At 47.8% G+C, this 23,715-nt stretch overlaps 1 protein-coding gene across 4 annotated transcripts in view; it reads left to right on the top strand.

Moving 5' to 3' along the window:
- FAM189A1 (family with sequence similarity 189 member A1) overlaps nt 1-23,715 on the top strand; it is a 489,761-nt gene that overhangs the window by 461,245 nt on the left and 4,801 nt on the right. For all 4 annotated transcript variants that reach the window (XM_044231808.1, XM_044231807.1, XM_044231810.1 and 1 more), the window contains 4 exons: nt 638-745; nt 10,535-10,695; nt 11,275-11,410; nt 18,628-18,703. In XM_044231808.1, the coding sequence (XP_044087743.1) occupies nt 638-745; nt 10,535-10,695; nt 11,275-11,410; nt 18,628-18,703 (481 nt within the window). The remainder of the gene's footprint in view (nt 1-637; nt 746-10,534; nt 10,696-11,274; nt 11,411-18,627; nt 18,704-23,715) is intronic.

Below are 23,715 nucleotides of genomic sequence, written 5' to 3'. Positions count from 1 at the left end.
ATTTCTTACACCTGCTTGTGAATCTGCCATTACCTGAAGGCAAAAAGTTTAATTTAAAAACTTGGCAGGGTGCCTGGGTGGCTCAATGGGTTGGGGCCTTTGCCTTTGGCTCAGGTCATGCTCTCAGGGTCCTGGGATCGAGCCCCACATCAGGCTCTCTGCTTGGCAGGGAGCATGCTTCCTCCTCTCTCTCTGCCTGCTTCTCTGCCTACTTGTGATCTCTCTCTCTCTCTCTGTCAAATAAATAAATAAAAATTTAAAAAAAATTTTTAACTTGGCATTTTACTAAAGTCTTCAAGATTTTAAGTTACATTGTATAATTGATAACGATTGCCCCTACTTAAATGTTGGTGAGTTCAAGATTTTCTTAGACAGTGAGTGTCTAATAATGACCAAAAGTGTGAAATACATCATTCAGTATCTAAGAATAATTCAATCAGCATTGTAGAAGGGTAAACAAATGTGTCTATATTAAAGGCCAGTTTTGATTATTGAAACAAACAAACTCCAAAAGAAAACCCCTGGGAAGTGGAGGGCAACTGGTCACAGTCGTTCTGGACCTTGATGGAAATGCTAAGGATCTGCCATCTGGGTTGTTGAGAGGAGGCTGACATTCTGCTGCATTTTTCTCTCCCAGGATCTCCTCTTCAGCGTGTGTGCCCTCAATGTCCTCTCCACCATCGTGTGTGCGTTGGCCACGGCCATGTGCTGCATGCAGATGGTCTCTTCCGATGTCCTCCAGATGGTGAGTGGGCCCCTTCCTTCCCAAGCACACTCAAAATAGTGAGACTGACCCCCTTTTCCTCCAGCCTTTTTGAAACTAAAGGAGAGTGGACTCTTCTGGCTTCCAACCAGAAGCCCCAGGGATGACAGGCTCTGAGAGTCCGTGGAGCTTGGTGGTCACCTCATGCTGTCCTCTGGAAGACCGAGGACCTGTACATTTGGTGCCATGAATGTATTTATTTTAGGCATTGTTGGAACTGTGTGTTAACCGAGTCCAGCCACCGTCATACCTGTCTAGATGACCCCCGGTGTGTGCTCTTGAGTAATTTCAGAGACAGTCCTAGACAGCCCTAGACATCCTCCGGGTCCAGGACCTCCAGAGCGAGGTGCCTTCCTCCAGCTTTGGAATTCTCTTTTAATAAAAGGAAGTTGCTTTTAGAAAATGAGTCCTTTTCAAGTAAAAAAAAAAAAGAAAGAAAGAAAGAAAGAAAGGAAAAAAAAAACCCTGCTCATCTGCGCTTTTTAGATTTGCTCATTAACCCTGAGCTCATAATCTAGTGGCAGAGTGACTGGCTGGCCATCATTTGCTCCCCTCCCCCGACCCAGCCAAAGTCTTACAGCTGAAGAACTGCCGCTCCCAAGGGAGAGAAATGAGACCAGGAGCAAGGGTCACACACTTATTAATACACGTCTATAAGTACATGCTTGATTAATAATGAAGGCTCTTCATTTATTCAACGTGAATGAAACACAGCCCACAGTTCTCAGTATGTTACCACTAAAGTCAGCACGATAAAGAAAAACTGATGGGAAGACATGGTTGTCTAAGGCTAAGGGTAGAAATCGAGTGTGTGTGCGTGTGTGTGTGTGTGTGTGTGTGTATCTGTCTCTCTCTCTTTGCTTCTTCAAGACCTGCCCTGCCTCCCCCTCAATGTTTTATGTGTCGCATGAATGAAAAAGCAAGCTGTTCTTGCAGTGGACTGTTTGATTTACTTTTTCTCATCTACCCCATGGCAATACATCAGTTCCTCAAGTTACAGGGCCAGAAAGCATCATTACCAAGACGTTAAAAATTCATTGGTTCTAATCACATGCAACGCCCGTCCCTTTGTCTCAGTGTATATCTACACAGCTGTCACAGCCGGGCCTGACCTTTCAGAGGGGTGGCGGTTTTCTGAAAGGGATTTAATTAAGCAGTTATTCAGCGGCAATGAACTTTTGGCCTCGCTCACCGAGGCCTCATGTTGGTGATTTTCTCCGGCGTGTTGTATAAAGAAAAGGTTAAGTACCATGGGGTTCTACTCACCTCTGCAGATTTTACCGTTGATCTGTAAACATCATACCAATTTGACCAACCTAACAGAACCAAAGGGCTGTAAATATAAAAGGTTGCCTTCCCCGGTGTGAAGCATTAGAATGAAAATTACCAACTAAATCCGAAGGAGGCGTGCGGTAGCCGTGATGGTGTATACAGTTATGATCACATTGATGTAGGCTCACGCTATCATCCTGCCATGTGGCTCGCCCGCGGGCCTGCCATCCTGCGCCTGGCATCAGCCGTGTCTGCATCTGAGTCCCACCTATTCTGTGTATGAAGAAAGTGACTCTGGACATGTCACCGAACCCGCCTGAGCCTCGGTTTCCTCACCTCTGAGATGGACCGAATGGCATACCCGGTGAACATTCAAGAAGTGTGACCTACTTGACGCTTAAATGCAGGGGGAATATTGGTTTGTTATTAGGAATGTCCTGGAGCCATGACTGTGAATGCCACAGTCATTGATGTACTCTGTACCCTCTGTACCACAGGGAGGTAAGGTGTGGTCACCATGACAACAGAGCCCTCAGAGCCCATGGTTGTTCCATGGCTGAGTATCTGTGGGTAACTTCGCTTCTAACCCCTGACATAGAAGTAGAAATCAGTTAAGTTCCTGCTGGCGAGTCTTTTTCCCTTTGTGACTGTGGGCTGTGGGACCAGACAAGGCTCTACTCTTCTTGCAAGTCTCTGGCAGTGCTGCTGACCTGCAGTGTCTCGGGGGCTGAGGTGGCGGCGCAAAAGGGAACTGGGGGCATATGACCGTGGTGCTTTGTGTGACCCGTGCATGACCTTGGGCATACCGCTGCCTCTTCGTCCCAGTTTCCTCTGCTCTATGCAAGACTCTTCATGCTCTGCTGTCCTCAGTGGCCGCTGAGAGAGGAATCAGATAATCCATGTGCGTGGGCTTTGAAAAACCCTGGTGGCCCACCTGGAGGAGGTCGGCTTTTACCACAGGGGTCAGAGGCTGGGCAAGGCTGGCTACACAGGCTGCACCCTGGAAGAAGGAGAAGTGAGGAGGCACAAGAACTCATGGTTCGCCCTGAGGGATGGAACCTGGAATCGAGTTATTTATGAGCATGCTTCAGAAGCTCTTTTTAACTTTTTAGAAAAGTCTTCTCCTTTTTTTTCAGCTTTATTAAGGTGTAATTGACTTTAATTTCCTTACTTTATTTCATTAGACTGTTGAATTAAAGAAGTAATATATGATCACTGAAACAAGTAAAATACAGAGATATATAAAGACAAAGTTAATAAGTTACGTTCTTCCTCCTCATTCTCCTGAGGAAACTTTGCAGCGAATCCTTCCATTTCTTTCTTGATTTCTTAGTGTTTATATTAACATATACAAATAGTCTATTTTCCTTCCTTCTTTCTCTCCATTCTTCCTTCTCTTTTTCCTTCTGCTATGTCTTCCTTTTTTTGTTTTTTAAAAAAATTTTATTTATCAGAGAGAGAGAAAGAGAGAGGGAGAAGCAGACTTCCTGCTGAGCAGGGAGCCCAATGCAGGGCTCGATCCCACGACCCTGAGATCAGGACCTGAGCTGAAAGCAAATGCTTAACCAACTGAACCAGCCAGGCACCCCATGTTATGCCTTCCTTTTAACCAAAGGGGATCATACCATTCATATCGTGCTGCAACTTGATTTTGTAACCTGAAACGATCAAGGACATCCCTCTAGGTCAATATACACAAAAATGTCTTCATGTCTATATTGATCGATACTGTGCATGCAACGTTAATGAGCCATTTCTCTGTGTGTGGATGCTTGTGTTGTTTCTTGGTTTTGATTTTGGTTTTGAGAGTCCCATGCAGTAAGCTTCTTCCGTAAGCTTCTTCTGCATACAGTTACAGCTCCCTTAGTCCACCGGTGCTGAACCCACTGGCCGGACAGCCACGGTTCTCCATCCCACATGTAAGATGTGCTGCCTGCTCCCCACAGCATAACTGCTCACCGGCAGCCTCTCTGGTTCACCCACATGCCATCTCTGCTCCCAGCAGTTGGGTCACAAGCTTTCAAAGTGTCAGTTGTAGCTGTCCCCAAAACAGTCTAAGCCAGTGGTATTTGGCTTATAAGTGCATATTGTACTATTATAGAAGCCAATGAAATATAAGTGTCAAAAAGGATCATTGTCTCTCTTATTTAAAAAATGAGTGCACTGGGTGTGGTGCATAAACAATGAATTCTGTTACACTGAAAAGAAATAAATTTTAAAAAAATGAGTGCTTTGGAAAGATTCAATGAAAGAGGGTCCTAGATCAATTGCTCTCTATTTCAGTGTGGGTGGGACAGTCATGAGGGATTGAGATACAAAGTTTTAAAGATCTTGGAGGTGTCTGCACACACATTGTTTCACTAGTACTTTTAAGTTCCAGCTCTGCTCCCAAAACACAGAAACGGGAAGCAAGATAATTCATTTATGCACCAAAGACCATGGGGCACCCCAGACCGCAGAGTGACTCAGAGCAAGGACTTTAGCCTGGCATGGAGGGAACCCCTAATTCCTTCCTTGCTTCTGAGGGTCTGTGCGTTGGGATAATTAACCATTTTTGGAACTCATCATGAATGCATGTATACACGAGATGAAAAGCTTTATGCCTAGCATCAGAATTTATAAAGCTAAAGCACTCTAATACGTTTTGGAAATAGTGATAAAAGGCAAACTGATGATAAAATTCAGTTTATTGATACAGTTTAGCGGAGAAAGCTTTTACCTCCAAAGTATCTCTGATCTCACATTTTTAGTTTTATTTCTTGAGTGTAATCTCATTTTCTCCATTTCTCCATTCAGCTCTTTTCCTCCCCATGAACTTTATTACCAGCCACTTTACCCTAAGGGACATCATATGCTATTACATGCATCTCCATTAGGCACTTGCTTGTGAACTTTATCTTTTATTATTGTCATTTATGTTTTCAACACGAGTCGTGTGCCCTGTCAAGCAGAAGGCCTCCAGAAAGTGCAGACAGAGAGCCAAGACTTTCACAGGTGTGCTAACTGGGGGCTTGCCCATGGAGCTAGCAAAGGGTGCTGCGGTCAGGGACACCCCCAAGCCTGGAACTCCCAGAATCACTCAAGTTCACCAGCATCTTCACCTCTCCAGCTCACCCCAGTTCATTAGCGCCTCATGGAGGCTGGCCCTTCTTGGACCCATAGTGACCTTCCTTGAGGTCTGGGTTTACCAGAAACATCTCCATGTCTTCCTTTTTCTTTTTTTTTATTTTTTTAAATTTTATTTATTTATTTGACAGAGAGAGATCACAAGTAGGCAGAGAGGCAGGCAGAGAGAGAGGAGGAAGCAGGCTCCCCGCTGAGCAGAGAGCCTGATGTGGGACTCGATCCCAGGATCCTGAGATCATGACCCGAGCCGAAGGCAGCGGCTTAACCCACTGAGCCACCCAGGCGCCCCTGTATTGTTTTGTTTTTAAAGATTTTATTTATCTGGTAGATGCTACTTATCTATCAGACTAGGACCAAAGGATGTCTGATTAATGAATCTTTCTTTCTTCCTTCTCTCCGTCCCCCTCCCTCCTTCTGTCCCTCCCTTTCCTCTTTCTTTCTCTCTTTCTCTCTCTCTGTCCTTTCTTTCTTTCTTCTTGATTTTATTTATTTATTTTTGGGGGAGGGGGGGAGAAAATCTTATCCAGACCTGTGCTGAGTGTGGAGCCTGATGCAGGACTGGATCTCATAATCCTGAGATCTTGACCTGAGCCCATCAAGAATGGATGTTTAACTGACTGAGCCACCCAGGCATTCCCTGATTTGTCTTAAAAAGCTAGTTACAACAGACAATCCTAACAGTGAAACGTGTATATGCTGCAAACGTTGTGACTTTAAATATGCAGATGAACATTTGTCTACCAGGGTTTTGATCTGGGGCCAAGACCTTCTGTTTGATTGGGGATCTGGGTATTAGTGTACCAAGTTATATTTCCTGTATAAACTTATGGAAAACAGCACCATCTGTAATTTCCAGATTCCGTTCCTTTAAATTGGAGTGACACCTGCAAAGTGAGCAGAACGCAGAGTTCCCCCGGATGTTTTGACTCCTCTCCGCTCCCTTATGCCTGCCTTGCCAGGACCCGGTTTGGCAGCACTTTCTACTCAGCTGTGCTCCTTTGTCAAGTCTCCCCAAAGCATTCAACTTGGTTCTCATAGCACAAGCAAGTTTTTCTGCCTGCATTCATAGTTCGTTATAGATTACGGTCGTAACTAACCTAGTCATTAGCTGCTGGGAAAGGCACCCCGTGCCCTGGCTTGGCAGGGAACGTCCCTGGGGTGGTAGGAGGACCAGAGAGCAGCAATGTGTTTCTGGTGGGCATGATTCTGGCATTTGGAGTGTGGAGACAGAGCCCAGCTCATCTAGTCGGTCGGCGACACGAGGTCAATTAAGGAATATTAGCATATTTCTCTAAAGTGTCAGGAAGGATAGAGGAAGAGAGCTATGGCCCTGTATTTCTTTTATTTATTTATTTATTTATTTATTTATTTATTTATTTATTTATGTATTTGACAGAGAGAGAGATCACAAGTAGGCAGAGAGGCAGGCAGAGAGAGAGAGGAGGAAGCAGGCTCCCTGCTGACCAGAGAGCCAGACGTGGGACTCGATCCCAGGACCCTGAGATCATGACCTGAGCCAAAGGCAGCGGCTTAACCCACTGAGCCACCCAGGTGCCCTGGCCCTGTATTTCTTAGTCCTTATGGGAAATCTCAGAGATGTGCGTGATCCATTCAGGAGCCATTCAGGAGTGTGATGGGGAAGCCAGGAGAGTGTCCTCTGCTCCCCAGTGAACCAGAGAGGCCGCTTCTGCTCAGGAGTCTGGGGAGGGGTGTGAAGAGAGGCTGGCAGACCCGTCCTGGAGCCTGGAAGAGAAGAAGCTGCTCAGAACTCAGAGGACTGCCTGGAAATACCAGCCCCTTGTCCTGCCCTTCATTCCTCACTCCTCCCCCTTCCTGCATGGCAGGAGAGGGAGGTGTAGGGACTGCAGAGTGAATATCAGTGATACGGTCCTTTGTTTAAGCCACACAACACTGCCATCTGGGTCTGTAACAGAAATGGTGTTTCCCAGTGTGACCCTGTCAGGCCGGGTGAGGTCAAAGTAGGGGTTCGAGACTCGAAGAGGTCAGTAATGTGCTCATAGTCTCATGGGCCCTCAGTGGTCAGGCAGGGCCACCCAAGGCCCACTGACCCCTTCACATCCCCTCTGAGACCCCAGAGTATGGACTGTTCTTATAGAACCAAATTTTAGGGTCTTCCTAAGTGGGCCTTGGGAAGCTGCTGTAGGCCCGTGTACCCCCAGCCCTCTTCCCTGGTTCCAATGCACCTGGAAGGACAGTACCCCATAAGTTGGGACTCCCTCTCCAGAGCAGACAGATGAGGAGGGGCTTGTCTCCAGCAGGGTCTAAAATGCACACTCCCGGGGCGCCTGGGTAGCTCAGTGGGTTAAGCCTCTGCCTTCAGCTCAGGTCATGGTCTCAGGGTCCTGCGATCAAGCCCCGTGTCAGGCTCTCTGCTCAGCGGGGAGCCTGCTTCCCCCCAACCCCCACCTGCCTCTCCGCCTACCCGCAATCTCTCTCTCTAATAAAAAAAAAAAAAAAAAATCTTTAAAAAAAATGCACACTCCTCTTTTGTGGATGACAAGTGCTGGGCAATAATAATGCTCACATCAGGTGTGGGAACACTTCAGCCGGGTACCAACACCACTCCACCATACATGGAACAAACAAAACATTTGCAGATGGCCCAGAACAGGGAGGACCACCTGGGGAAGAAGTGGTGATTCAGAGCCGGTTTTCCACCCACCACAGCCCAGTGCAGGCTCAGTCTTTGAGCCTGGCCGCTGATCTGTGGGCATGAGAGCACGCAGCACGGTGAGGTGTGGGCTGGGCAAGAGGCATTCCTGTGCGTCCTGAAGAATGACTAGGAGGTTGCCAGGTGAAAGGGAAGTGGGGATCCGGGAAGAGAGAACAGACACAGAAATGAGCAGCCACGGAGGCAGCTTCCATGGAACACAAGGGTAGGAGTGGGGAAAGAGCAGACCAGTAGCTCTCTTCTTCCAACTGACAAGGGGGTCTGGGAAATGTGGTTTGCAGACTTCTAGCTTTAACATCTCAGAGCAGAGTTCCAAGCAGGTAACCTTGGGCTTGAAGACAGACCCCACCTTGTTGTGGAGGAGGGTGTATGTCAAGGGTTACTTGCGGACTTCCTCCTGGGAAGGTTGAGGAACCTAGGTGAAAGCTCAGTTCGCAATAAGCTGAGTCTGAGTCGCTTCCCTGAAAATGGAACCAACACACCACTGGAAAGGTGATCTGACGTTTAGAGCAGAAGTGGTTAAAGCTGTCATTTAGCTTTTAAAACACCTCTGGTGTATGGCAGCATCTACGCATTTAAACTGGCTAATAGAATCATCTGAAGTGTCTTGCCTTTCTCGTTGAAAATGCTTGTTGTTCCCGCTCCTGGTGGGATTGTACCTTTAGTAAGAAAGCATGTTGACTTTTGCATTTCATGCTTGAGTATGTTATTGATTTTTCTAATTTCTGATAGAGACTCATTCAAAATATGTCCCTATTAGACTTCAAGGACATTTGGCCTTGTCCTAACTGCTCAGCTTTGTTCAATGCACATCGGGGCTGACAGCTTTCCAAGGCACAGGATGACAGACACACATTCGACCAGCTCCTAGCCACTGACTCACCTCTATTTCAGACAATTAAACAAAGCCACAACTCAGACCTGCTGGAAAGGCAAGGAATGTGCTCTGTGTGTTAAGAAAAGCCACATGAGGGGTGCCTGGGTGGCTCAGTGGGTTAAAGCCTCTGCCTGCAGCTCGGGTTGTGATCCCAGGGTCCTGGGATCGAGCCCCATATCTGGCTGTCTGCTCAGCAGGGAGCCTGCTTCCTCCTCTCTCTCTCTTTCTCTGCCTGCCTCTCTGCCTACTTGTGATCTCTGTCTGCCAAATAAACAAAATCTTAAAAAAAAAAAAAAGCCACATGAGATGATTTCAGTCTGATGCATTACATGTGTGGACACGGTCACTTTTCTTTCTCTGTAAGTCTGGAGCATGCCGATTTCATGGTATTTGACCATATTCAGAATCATGACCTCACCCTTGCTCATGCAAAAATATCCTACCATCCCAGCCTCCTAAGAAGTCCAGACTACCCTAAGCACAGCTGCCAGAAGGTTCTTCCTACCACACAACTTTAATAGCACTGCTTCCCAGCTCTAGCACCCTCCCTAGCCCCTCCGAGTGCCTCCAGTATTAACGTCTATGGTCTTATGTAAATTTGCTTTTCTTAAACATCTTTCACTAGGTCACCTATTCTTCTTGAGCCTAGAGCACCTTCTTGTAAGCCTACCTCCCAATCTTCAGACCTGTTCAAATGTCATCTTCATTAACCCTTTGTAGACTCCAGGCCCCCCCCACAGTGCTTGGAGAGCTTGTTTACTAGCAGAACTGTTCTTGCTTGGCCATATACAGTTGATTGTCTCACTCTCCATGTGGTGGATAGCCCAGAGTGTAGCATTTGAGTAGCATAGATCTCCTTGTACCTGCAGGCACTCACAGTGAAGTGTTGATTGGAACTGGAGCAATGGCTCAGACATCTCCATGCTATAGGTAACCGCTAGCAGCAGTGACCAGAAATGGGAAGTTATTGGCCAGTGCTTCCTATGGCAGAAATGGAAAGCTAGGCAGAGGCAGGATTCTTTTTGTTTAAGCAATTTTATCTCAGTTTGCTCAAGCAGTGTCTTGGTTTTAAGGTCGCCCCATAGAATGTTTTGGAGCTCATGATTCTTTTCCTTCAGAGCAGTATTTTACAGAGTTTGTGAATTTCTAGGACTAAGAAGTGTTCATAGATACCATGTGTCCAAAAGGACCCATAATGAAATATTTGAGAAATATTCCTTTAATGGATTAAACAGATTTTATTTTATGTATTTATTTATGTATTTTTTTATTTATTGGTGCAGACCTTCTCAGGAGCTTTAACACACAAACATGCACTACAAGGCACCAAAAAGGGAGTACAACACTATGTAGCATTTCCCAAATTTATTTCACTGTAGAAATTTGGGAGGGGCTGTAGAGGAACATCTTGAGGGTCTGGTGTTTCCTCATGAATGCACTTCAGGGTGTGCTATCTTAAATCATGGACATTAGGCACCATTTTAACCCACAGGCTTTGAGTAGTATAATCTAAAGAGAAAGATTTAGGGGTGGGGGTGGAATTAAAGACTTCCCAGACTGCATTTCTCCTTAGAATGGAGGCATTCTGTGTAGCATTGTGAGAAACAAAGCCTAACGAAGAAGCTGTGGGGGCGAGGCATTCCTCACGGAGCCATCATCTTTAAGTGTGTGTTTCAGCGTCACAGTCCGATAGTTTAAATTACTTAAGTTCCAAACGAATCATTAAAGCTTATGTATAATTAGCTTAATTAGATACAAGCCACACAAGATGCCCCAAATAACTCTGAATCTCTCTGTTTTCCAGTTCCTTCCACAAAGGGTGCATTCTGCCAGCCCGGCCTGTGTGACCCCCCATGGCACCGTGCTCCACCAGACCCTGGATTTTGATGAGTTCATACCCCCACTCCCACCTCCACCTTATTACCCGCCAGAGTACACCTGCACGCCCACAGCCGAAGCCCACAGGTTGGTCTTTCTGGTGATGGTTGCAGTGACCTATGTGGACACCAGGAAGATAGGAGCAGTAGGGGAGGTGGAACTTGCAACAGCCACGCTCGTTTTCAGTGGGGCAGCTGAGCAGAGGAGAGTGAACATAAGAGAGCATATTTGATTAAAGACCAGAGCGTGAACAGTGAAAAGAGAGAACGTTGGCTTTAAGAGAGAACGTTTCTCTTGGTTTTGCCGCCGTGCAACAACAAAAGCAAACCTAGTCCCACAAGAGCGGCTCCGTTACGTTCTCATGAAACACAAAACTGCCGCTGAGTTATGCTCATTAAGAGGACCTGTAAAATTTAATTAAAGATTTAATCGGTTCTATGATTATTTTAATTTCAGTGAACAGGGCCTGTTGACATCTCTCCAGGAAAAAAAAAAAAAAAGGTAAAACTGCTTAGGGAATGAGACTTTTATTTCCAAACACAATGAGTATTCGACCAAGGGAAACCCTGACAAAAGACATTCTGATTGCCTTTAAGAGAAAGGTCAGCAGTTCAGGATCCCCTCCCCCATCCCAGGAGTGACAATGGGATGGTTCTGCCTTTTCAGGGGCCTCCACTTGGACTTTGCTCCCTCTCCATTCAGCACTTTGTATGATGTTGCCATCAACAGTCCCGGCCTGCTCTACCCCACCGAGCTTCCCCCGCCCTACGAGGCCGTGGTGGGCCCGACCACCACCAGCCAGGTGAGACCTCCCCACCCCAGACAAGCCAGTTCACTGTACTAAGACACAGTCCTTGCATTTGTATTTCTCTCTGTGATCTTGTGGAGAGAAGGCAGCAGGCTCAGAGAGTAGAACCTACAGAGACCCCACCCCAGGTCCAAGGATGCCAGTCCCAGTGTTTGAGCTTCTCTCCCTTGGCTCCTCTCAGATGCACCTGAGCTGAAGTCTGGCTGGTGTGTCTGGGGACACGGTGCAGAAAGAGCTGATACAGGTTCAAAGCCATGAGCAGAGACCCCCCCAGGGATAGAGCTCAGGCTATGAACTGAGTACTCAGGGGAGTCTGGCCTGTGTCAGTGACATACCTCTGTCATTGTCTACTGGGGAGTTGAGAGAGCCATGCCAGATCCCTGGTCCTGCATGAGGCCTGGCGGCCATAGGCCAGGAAAGTGCTTAAGCCACCAGGCAAGGTGTAGCAGGCTTCCTCTGAGCCTGGTGAGTGAGACACTCCCATTGCCTTGGGGTCCCTGACCCACAATGGACACGCACTGGGGGGATACGCACTGGGGGGATACGTTGGTGGATTCTCGGTTTCCTTACCTATAAAATGGGGATAATAGTATCAGGCACATAGGATGGAATGGAATGTGTGGAATGGACCCAGCACAGCACCTGACATACAGCAGGTTCTGATTCAGCAAACATCAGTTGCCCCTTTTTATGATATTGTCATCATCATTGTCGTCATCACAATTGTCACTCCTGAATATTGAAGGCCACAAGCCAGAGCAGAGAGATGTGAACTCTCAAAATTCACACAGCACCTGAGTGCAGGTCAGGGTTTGGGGAAGGCCCAGAACTGGGGGCCCATAGGTGAGGACAGCAGTCAAGCCGAGAAGGGGCACATTCAGGGGAACTGAGAAATCCTGCCAAGAACGGGGACTGCATCCAGTTCTGGGCCCTGAGCCCTGGGCAGAAGAGGGTATGCAAACAAGAACCAGGAGCATCTGAAGGGTACCACTGAGCTCTCCCTAACCCATCTGGACCCACATACCTATGGGCTTCTCAGCAGCACAGAACCTTCAGACAGGATCCCAAGTCACCTACCAGGATGGAGTACGGATCTCACATCTAGCCCAGACCTTCTGATGTCTGCCCTGTCCCTTTGAGGTCTCAAGGCCATGTGGTGAGAAGACCAGGAGGCAGTGCTTGTCCTTTCCTCAGCCCCCCACTGAGGAGCTCCTGGCCCTAAGGGACTTCTGTGGGTGGAGAATGGTTTTACACAATGGCTTTTCAGACTCAGCTTCCACAAGCCTCTAGAAACAATCACATTCACAGGGGAGATCACATTCTGCAGGCCTGACAGTTGTGGGACAGGAAGAAAAGGCAAGAAGTGCTTACCTCTGTGCCCAACAGGACGTTGGCTACACATTTTTTGCAAGAAAGATATTCCTTGAGGGTCACCTGGGAGGGACTCCTCAGGCTGCCCCAGCCCACCCTGGTGCAGGCGATGGTGCTGACCACCTGAGCCCCTAGGCCTTCCTTCTCCACCACCTCTTGCCCTGAAATGTCCTGGACCAGCTCATCAAACTGCAGATGGCAGACAGGGAGTGACCAAGGACTCTTGACCTTTTTCCTGTCCACAATAGAAGCAGGTGTGTAGGAGCTGCCTGGGGTTGGAGTGGGGGCGGGATTCATTAGTGGAGATGCAAAGTGTGACTGTGAAATCTTATTTCTAAACATAAAATAATTGAACTTCTCTTGAATTCTGTAAAAAGCTGAGTGGAAAATTCTGCCTTTCTGAAGTGATTTATTTTCCTCTTTATGATAAAAATAATTCAGATCAGTGTTATCAAGGGGAACTGTCTCCTGTGAAGGAAGTTATAAGTATTCTGAGGGGAGCCCCAAGCCCTGCTGGAGGACACTGGGCATGGACATCCATCTCTACTTGGGGAATTCCAGGAAGTCTATGGGAGTTGAGGGCTCAGGCTAAGTGGGTGGCAGGTCGCAAGACTCAGAAGGAGGGACAGTGCAGCATGCATATCCTCAAATAGAAAGCCGCTCAGGATGAGTCTGCAAGGAGGATGACATGGGTAGAGGGTGACCTACCCAGGCAGCCCAGTGGGTTCTGAGATCATCAGAACATCCACGCAGGTGTCCACCAGGTGACAGGATCTATAGCTTGGGGCCTTGGAGAGATCCATGTTAGCCACCGAGATGGTCACCAATTCTGGGGAACTGGGAGGTTCTGCAGGGAGAGCCCTACAGAATGGCAATACTTTGAGAAGCTACAAGGACAGAGGAGGGGATGGGACATGAGGGCTTGTAGGAGGGATGTGAGCCAGTAGTTTTTGGACTCCGGTGGGCATCCCAGGCTTAGCCCACCCCGGGAGTTTCTGAGTCAGTAGCTGGGAAGGGGATCCTGCTGAGAATTTGTGTTCCTACCTAAGCTCTAGCTCCTGCTCCTGCAGGGCTGCTTTTCCAGGGACACCCTGGGAACTGGAGTAGCTCACTCTTGTGAGACGCTTGGCCAAGAGGAGAGAAGGTAGGAGATAGTTAGGAGGATTGTTGGCCTGGGGTGTGGGCTTACCAAGGGGCTTTTGAAGGGCCTGGGGTTGGGAGCATCTGAGCCAAGGCTGGGGAGGGAAGTCCACAGAGGGGCAAGGAGAGGGAGGCTGACCCAGCCTCAGATGGTCAGCTCTGCCCTGTAACCAGCAGGGACACCAGGCAGGGCCATCCATGGACCTGGAGACCCCAACAAGCCCAGAGGTGTGTGATTCTCCACAGCTGCCCTGGGCAGAAGAAGGAGCTCTGTGTCACCCTTCCACCTGCTGCTAATTGCCATCACGGAAATTTAGCTCTGTTCTGGGGACCAGCTGTGGCCCACCTCTCTGTCCTCCCTTTTGTGAGGTGTCATTCCCATTTCCAGAACACAGAATGCCATGGAAGGATGAGTGATTTGGGCCCACTTCCCTGTGGGGAGCAGCCGGACTTCTCAGAGCCCTTTGCTTCCCAGTCCTGATGGTGAGAACCCCCCAACAGTTGTCCTTATCATGGAAATGGGAAACACCCCCTCCAGCCCATCAAGGACCCTAGATGGTGGAAAGGGGCCTCTGGATTTGCGTGTGACATTGGATCTACCCTACACTTGCACACCCCAAGGATACTGATGAGTGTTTTATCTCTGGTTTACTCTTTTCTTCTGGAACATGGAATACAGATCTTCCTTGACTTATGATAGGGTTACAACCAGAGATACAACCCCCTTGTAATTTGAAAATACCCTTAATACCTGTAACCTACCAACCATCATAGCTCAGCCCCAGCCCACCTGAAATGCACTGATAAGGCCTGTCTCACATTGTGTTGGCTCAGAAACCACCCGCTTACACGGCCCTCCACAAATGTGATCTGCGGAAGAAGTGCGGGTCTACATGGCCTTTCTCTGGGCCGGCCCCTCTGGGTCAGGAGCTGGTGATTGAAGGGCTACCTCCATTCTCCTCTCACTGGGCCTGTCCTCTTTGACCCCATGGTCTGGCAGCAATTTTCAATTCCACAGACACCTCTGGGAGTCTGGAAGCCAATAAAATCCCATTCCCCTCCACAGAGGGACGGCTGCATGGCCAGCTGCCCCTTCCTCCAGGGCAGCCCTCCCACCTGCACACAGCAAGGAACCACTCCCCCTTTCCAGCACCATCCTTTCTCCCAGGGGGAGGGAGAGGTTAATTATTTCCCCTTGTGGACAAATGGCATGTAAATTGCCTATCAGGACTCATCTGGGTAGAGAGGGGAAGACAGAAGATGGAAAAGCAGGACATGTGTTATGGGAGGTCTGTACAGGGGCAGGAGGCCACTCATTTGGGGGAGATTTTTAATACAGGAAGAAAAAACACCCCTTGACCAAGCACACTCACTTTGACCCATTCACTCTCCCAGACTGGAGACTTCGTTTGTGATGACCTTCTCTTTCTCTTGGCTCAAGACCATAACTGTAGGGCAGGATCAAAAGGGGTACATTCTTTTCTATAACAAGAAAATTCCCGAGAATTTGCCAGTTTGATCTTCCTATAGGGATGACAGGCTTACATTCCAGGGACCACAGAAGACTGTGCCGTGTTCTGTGGGATACGGAACTGCGAACAGAGCAGAGTCCCTTCCTCGCGGAACTAGCAGTCTGGTGTAGTGACAGGATGGACTCCAAGAAACCTCTCTGGAGCTTCCGGGGAGGAACCAACCTTGACAGTTTGAGTGGGATTGAGCATGTGAACAACGGGGAAACTCATCAAGAGACAGCCTGGGCAGAGACCGTGGTGGGACAGCGTGGAGCCTGGCTGGGGAGCTTGAGATAATTAAGGAGGTTCACAGAAATAATTTGGGTATAGATTTTATGACCTTGGATGTTGGACTACAGCAGTGCCTTTGAAGAGTTCGGCGTTTGAATTAAAATTCAAGAATTTTAATTTGGTGGCCATCTGGCAGGCAGGAGGGAAACCTGAGGTAGGAGACTAGAAATTGTGAGAAAGGCAGTGGACACGGCCAAGGTGCAGCCAACCACAAGTCCTAAAGGTTAGAATTTATAATTTCAAATGAAATCACCTTTACATTTAAAAATCTGGATAGCACAGCTGCTTCAAAGATTGCCTTGGGACCCTAGCCTAAGATCTTAATTCACATTTTCACATTGCAGACAATTGCCTCCGAAGAAAATCTGATAATATCAGATTATTTGCTGGTTGACCCACCCCAGGGGTAGGAAATTTACTGCAGAAATAGGGCAGAATTTCCATGTGGGGGTCTGAGCCACCGAGCTTCCTAAAAGAAACAAAGATTTGGCTTATTTGTTCAATGCCAATGGACTTTTTTTATTTTTATTTTTATTTTTGGGGGGAGAGAGCACATGCATGGGTGCGTGAGAGCAGGGGAGTGGGAGAGAGGAAGAGAGAGAATCTCAAGCAGACACCCTGCCCAGTGTGGAGCCCAGAGTGGGGCTCGATCTCACAACCCTGAGAATCTGACCTGAGCCGAAATCAAGAGGAACCACTTGATTTCAAGAGGAACCGACTGAGCCACCCAGGCGCCTCCCAACAGACTTTTTAATGAAAACAACTGGTCAGTATAGCGTGTCTGGGTACAAGCAAAGGCAGCCTCTGGGTGCCCCACACGAGGCCATAGGCACAGCCTCACCTCTCAGCAGCCCTCTCCTACAAGAGCTATTAGAAGCCTTTATTGCTAAACTCAGATTTCAACTTAAATTATGCCTTCTCCTGCCTTCTCTGCTGCCTTTATATTTAATAGAAAATGCCGTGCAGACCTCACAGCTATTCTGTCCCCAGCTTTTGGGAGGAAAGGTGGCCTTGGCCGTCAGGGAGGGCCAAATTCAAATTAAACCCTTGACACCCCGCTTATGAGATGTGATAGATACGCTGCCAGGAGCTGTCTCTTCTCAAAACCAGATTTGACCGGGAGCCAGAGGGAAGCCAGCACTGCGGCTGCGAAATATGAAATGAATCCAATTTCCTCCTGACCTTGTCCCACTGTGCCTTTTATTTCTCTTGTTTTATTTATATTTCTTTATTACTAGAAGCTCTTCTTCAGGCCTTGAGCGTCCGAGTGGCCACCCATGCCTGCAAAAAAAAAAAAAAAAAAGTGTTTGAAGAGTCAGGAAGAGTATTGGAAGGGAATGAACCTTGAGGCCGTTGTTCTTTTTCGTGTGATTTAGCAGAATATTTTGGACAGATTTCCAACATCAGTTTGTAGGCAGATAATAGCGATTTCAGTGAATAAGCAGGTGAGCGTTGGTGGCCATGGGACTCTTCCCTCCCCCGGTTCCTTCCCCCGCGGGACGGGTGCGCTGAGGAGGGAACACAGTGTGTGCGGTATTACACGGAAGCGGGATCAAAGGGAACGGTTAGGCGGCCCTGGGTCTTCACCGCAGGTGCCGTTCTTGCCCCCCAAACCCTGTCGCGGGCCCCCGGCATGGGCATGCCTCCCCTGCTTTGTGTTGGTGGGAGGGCTGCCGCCCAGCACCTGCCACAGCTCCAGCCTGGTGGAAAGACTAGATGAAGACGAGCAGCTGTCTGATTGTAGTGGCGGGAGACAAGGGAGGCAGGGATGTAATTACCTGAGCTGGAATGGGACCAAGCCGCAGGGGCCCACCTCACCTTCCTGGGCCTCCCCCAGAGCTCATTATTTGCAAGCGGGTCCCCAGAGCCATACTGAAATAACACAAGGATGCAGAAATTGCTTTTGGAGATCGCACACAGGCACACGCGTGCGGTGTTCATGACATTCAGGCACGTGGCCTGTGTGGGGCCCTTGTCCTGTAAAAGCAGTGGAACAGATGTGGTCACCCGGGGTGGGAACCGAGTGTGCGAGCAGAGGATGGGCAGGTGACATCAGGGCCGCAGAGCAGAGGTGACCCATCCCCCACCGGCAGAGGAGGTCTGGTCTTCCCAGAACACCACCCCCCACCCAGTACTCCCCAAGGCCTTTCTGGGCAGAATGATCCGTTCAAGAAGAAATCTGCAGGAGCATGACGTCTTCCAAACATGATGCAGTCTTCACGGCCACTCCCTCCACCAGGACTGGACAGTGTGCCCGGAGCCATGGGGCCCACGTTCAACCAAGCACACGGCCTAAGTGGACCGGGGCTCTGAGCTAGAGCTCAGGGAGGGTGGGCAGCCGTGGGAGCAACCTCTGGCTTCCATCTGCAGAAGCCTAAAGGGAAGGGAGCTGATGCAAACTCTGGGGGAGTCTAGGGGCTCACAGAGGTCAGGATTGTTCCTTAAAAGTCCACTCTGCATGCAAGCTGTGCATGACGGGTCTCACGATGTCTGTCCCCCAGGGCTTCATTCTTCCTGCTGGGGAAGCAAGGAGGAGAGCAGTTGGGAGGGAGCAGTTAGAAGCGAGGCCAGGGGCCGTCCTACCTCCTACAGTGACTCTGGAGGACCCTGTGTGGCCTTGATCATTTCCCAACAGGGCCCCCGGAAGTGGAAGGTGAGTGGGTTCAGGGTGGCTGGTGCCTGCTCCCGGTTGGGCTCTCGGGAAGAGCTGGGCACTTGGCTTTCAGAAGGTCAGAGAGACGGGCTCTGGCCTTGGCATCCTCACAGCCTGAGTCCATAAATTTAGAGGAGAAAAGCAGAAATGCACGTCCATGTCTTCTAGAAGATGAGCTCTGAAGTCCACCTCGGTTTCTGGGGCCTGTTGCAATGTCCCATCTGATGCCTCATTTCTTGCCGTAGCTTACAAGTGTGGATCAGCAGGTGACCGAGTCCAGCCCCGGGGACCCAGATGCCACCGCTGGCTTCAGCACACAAGGTAATTTTAACCTTTTTCAGCATTTAAAGTAAGTGTATATTTTTCAAAGCATGTCCCCTTTCGTCAACCTCCTATTTCTGTCTCCTTCCTGCTCCTGCCCTCCCTCCAATGCTTACTTTTTAAGGGATTGGAATTTGCTACAGGCTTTGCTGTTCAGGACCATGTATGTTCTCCAAAGCTCACCGCCCCCCCCCCCACTTAGCCACATGCAGTAATAAGTAAGTCAGTATACCTGGGGGCCTCATGCTCTCTCTGGGGGGACTTGCCCCTCCCCCAGCACTTTCTCCTCCACTTGAGGGATATGGGTTTGAAGAGCAGCTTGACTTGATCTGGGACAGACCCTTTCTGGGGCTAAAACCATAGCAGGCTCTTGTCTACAGGGATCCTCCATCAGGAGATGCCCGGGGCCCACTGGCTTTGGTGGGAGAGGCTGGGGGAAGGATGCTGGAAGTGGTATCCTAGCGGACATTGAAGGAAAAATGCGGAAGGTCATCTCTCAGATGTGAGGTGGGAGCCGCTGTCTGGAACCAGAGGCAGGGAGGTCGTCTGAAGTATCAGGAAAGCAGACAACCCCGGGTTGCACAGGGAGCAAATGGGCAGGGGCTGGGCCCTTGGGTGGGCTCAGATGGATGGGTTTATTCAGAGATGGAAGTCTATCTCCCCATTCCAACCACTCCCCAAAATGCAAATTCTGGAGGAAAGCATGGTAGGGAAGGCCAAGCAGCCTAGTGGTTCCCAGAGCCCAGAGCAGGTGGAGATGGACAGAAGAGTCAGGAACTTATCCGGGAGGGGCCTTCCTCGACGCCCAGGAGCTGAGCAGTTAACTGGGCTCCACTGGGAAGCTCAGGGCTGCCTCCAATACTGACTCCCGGCCCAAGGGCCAGGCCTGGAAGTGGGCAGGATTATATGGAGAAGAATGGACAGACATACCCATGGGACAGCAGGCCAAGCTGGTTTCACTTTAGAAAAGATGCCTCCCGCCAAGTAGTTTCTGGGTGGGGTGAGGTTGCGGTCCATGTCATTTTTTTGGCCTATGTATATCCAGCTGCTCCAGATCATTTGTTGCCTGGGTGCCTTTGTCAAAAGTCAGCCCGGCAGAATGGCGTGGGGCTATTTCCGGGCCCTGATCTCTGTTCTCTTCATCTGTGCATCAGTCCTTCTGCTCTGATGACTGGGCGCTCTGCGGGAAGCGTTCCCATCGGGAGCCACACCTCCACTCTGCTCCGCTTCGTCAGGATTGTTCCAGGTCCTAGTCTAGGGCCTGTGTGTTTCCATATCCCTTTTATAACCCACTTGTCTGTGTCCACAAAAAATGCGACCTGGAATTGAGCAGGAATGGCATTAAGCCCACAGAGCAACTGGGGTAGAAATGCTATGTTTGCAAATCTGAGCCTTCTACCCTGTCTGTCTCCCCATGGATTTGGGTCTTCTTTGACTTGGGTTTCTGCACACTCGTTGTTAGTACACGTGACCAATGGCAGTACAGACACCATTCATTCTTGTGTGTTCATCTGGTCTCCTGCAACCTTGCCGGACTCACGTAAGAGCTCTAGAATTTTGGGGGTGCAGGTGCCTGGAAGGGGGTAGATGCTGGAATTGTTTTTCACTTACTGAAATAAAATAATAATGAGGACATGGAGGCTGGCAAGGCTAGAGGGAAGCTGTTTCATCCAACCCTGATGGGCAGCTTGCAAATCAACCCACTCCTTTTGGCAAAGCATCTTGATAAAGAGCCATAAAAATGTTTATGCCATTAGATGTGGTGATCACACTTCTGGAACGGCCCTAGGGGAATAATGCAAAAAAAGAAAAAAAGAAAGAAAGAAAAGAGAACCGTACCCATAGAAATCACTTGCATTTTTCATAAGAGTAAAAACTTATAGGGATAATGATGTCCATTGATAAGAGTCAAGGGAAATATGATACATACACTAAATATATCATTTTACATTAATTAGGAAAAATGCTTGCGATCCGTTAGGTGAAAAGCTGGAAGCTGGGACGAGTGGTACTCTGTAAACAGGCTAACAACAAAGCTGGTGAGCGGGGACAAGAATGTCTTGACCTATGAGCTTTCCTGGTCATGTTACCCTAATTCTGTGTTTCTGTTAAGGCCAACTGTTTGGAACTAAGTCACATTTCCCTCTCTGACTCTGTTTCCCTAAAGAACTCAGCCATTGGATTCTCACTGACATTAAGAAAATAGGGATCCTAAAAAAAAAAAAATAAAAGGCACAGGTGAAATTAAAAAAAAAAAAAGAAAATAGGGATCCTGTCTTGTTAATTTTGGCCATTCTAACTGGTGTAAGGTGATATCTCAATGTGGTTTTAATTTGAATCTCCCTGAGGGCTAATGATGATGAGCATTTTTTCATGTGTCTGATAGCCATTTGTATGTCTTGATTGGAGAAGTGTCTGTTCATATCTTCTGCCCATTTTTTGATGTGTTTGCCTGTTTCGTGTGGGTTGAGTTTGAGGAGTTCATTATAGATCCTGGATATCAACCTTTTGTCTGTACTGTCATTTGCAAATATCTTCTCCCATTCCGTGGGTTGCCTCTTTGTTTTTTTGACTGTTTCCTTTGCTGTGCAGAAGCTTTTGATTTTGATGAAGTCCCAGAAGTTTATTTTCGCTTTTGTTACATGTGTTGGAGAGGATGTGGAGAAAGGGGAACCCTCTTACACTGTTGGTGGGAATGCAAGTTGGTGCAGCCTCTTTGGAGAACAGTGTGGAGATTCCTCAAGAAATTAAAAATAGAGCTTCCCTATGACCCTGCAATTGCACTCCTGGGTATTTACCCCAAAGATACAGATGTAGTGAAAAGAAGGGCCATCTGTACCCCAATGTTTATAGCAGCAATGGCCACAGTCGCCAAACTATGGAAAGAACCAAGATGCCCTTCAATGGATGACTGGATAAGGAAGATGTGGTCCATATACACTATGGAGTATTATGCCTCCATCAGAAAGGATGAATACCCAACTTTTGTAGCAACATGGACAGGACTGGAAGAGATTATGCTGAGTGAAATAAGTCAAGCAGAGAGAGTCAATTAGCATATGGTTTCACTTATTTGTAGAGCGTAACAAATAGCATGGAGGACAAGGGGCGTTAGAGAGGAGTAGGGAATTTGGGTAAATTGGAAGGGGAGGTGAACCATGAGAGACTATGGACTCTGAAAAACAATCTGAGGGGTTTGAAGTGGCGGGGGAGGTGGGAGGTTGGGGTACCAGGTGGTGGTTATTATAGAGGGCACGGCTTGCATGGAGCACTGGGTGTGGTGAAAAAATAATGAATAATGTTTTAATGAAAATAAATAAATTGAAAAAAAAAAGAAAAAAATCTTTTTGAGGCAATTACAATTGAATAACTTTTTGAAGCAAAAAGTTATTGTTACTACAGGAAGACCAGGAATAGACTGAAGTTTGTGATAATGAAGGGAACATTCATTTTTGGCAGAATGACTGTGACATTGTATTTAACTGCAAAACAAGGAACAGCCTATCTCATTTATATCTTCCTGCTCATGTTTGTAAAATAGTGATATAAAATAAAAATCGGTGTCTCAGTAAATCTAAAGAAAAAAAAAAGGAAATAGGGATCAAGGATATGCTTATGTCCAATCTCATCAAATATTACATATTAAAATTGCACGGGGTTTTGTTTATCAGTTATACTAAAATAAAGCTGTTAAAAAGAGAGAAAACGGAGATCAAGAGGAATCAGCAGGGATGCACACGATTCAGAATATTTCTAGTAAGCCGCTTTGTGATTTAATACAGTTAATAATGCCGCTTGCTGGCTTGAGGTCTTCCAAAGATACAGAGAAGTGGATACATTCATGGATACATTCAGCTTTGAGTGGTTGTCCAACCAGTCCCTTAGAATCAGTTCCTATGAGTGAACTTGCGGGGTCCAAGGAAATAGGTATTTTAGGTTTTGGTGTGTTGGCCACATGACGTTCTGGAAGGGTTTTACTGCTAGTGTCCCTACCCACAAAAGCTGTTTATGACACCCCAAGACGTCATCGTTCCTGACGATCCTTATCACCCCTGGAGGTGACCAATACACACACAAGACGGGGTGTGAGCACCTTCGTACATGTTTGTTACCTACTTATAGGTCAGTTTGGGGTCCACTTTTTTGTAGTGTTTTATGGGTTATTTTTTTAAATAAATTTGTCAGAAAAATATTTGTTAAATAGAGACATTTTCTCCCTTTTGCTATTCATTGCAGGGACACCTTACCAGTTTGTGCTTGGCTTCCTCCCTGTTAATGATGCCTTTGGCCATACAATTTTTACAGTTTTTTTGAACGATTTTTCTTATTGTCAGATTTATCAAGCTTTTCCTTTCTGGTATCTATCATGTTTACAAAAGTCTTTCTTCACTCTGAAAGACTTCACACACAAAGTCTTTCATTCACTTCATTTCTTCACTTCTTCACTCAGGTTTTAGATTTATTCTCCTGTATTTTCTACTACTATTCTTCTAGTATCTTAAAAAAGAAAACGATTGGGAAAAAAGAAAAAGAAAAAGATTCGGGCTCCTGGTTGGCTTAGTCGGTTGGATGTTGGGCTCTTGATTTCAGCTCAGGTCATGATCTCAGGGTCGGGAGATCGAGCCCTGAACTGGGCTGTGCCCTGGGCATGGAACCTGCGTAAGATTCTCTCTCTCCCTCTCCCTCTGCCCCTCCCCATGCCTCCTCTGTCTCTAGAAAAAATACAAAATAGAAAGATTAATCGTCCTGAAGATTTTTTTTTTTTTGCTAGGATTTGAGAGTTTCAGTTCGTCCTTCTGTTTTTCCAGATGGACTACTGATTGTCTCAAAGCATCTATGGAGAGGGCAAGGGTAGACAGCAGAGGGCTGGTGAAGCCGGAGTGCTCTAGAGCGGGCCTACTTCCAAGCAGCTCCACCACCCCGTGGCCTCGTGACCCTCTCCCTCCGAGGCCTCTCAGCCGTGTGTCCTGAGTGGTAGCCTGGGAGAGCCGTGAGGATTAAGTGGGAGGTCA

The sequence above is a fragment of the Neovison vison genome, chromosome 13, assembly GCF_020171115.1.
Source record: "Neovison vison isolate M4711 chromosome 13, ASM_NN_V1, whole genome shotgun sequence".
Lineage (NCBI taxonomy): Eukaryota > Metazoa > Chordata > Mammalia > Carnivora > Mustelidae > Neogale > Neogale vison.
This window is presented reverse-complemented; position numbering and strand designations above follow the sequence as displayed.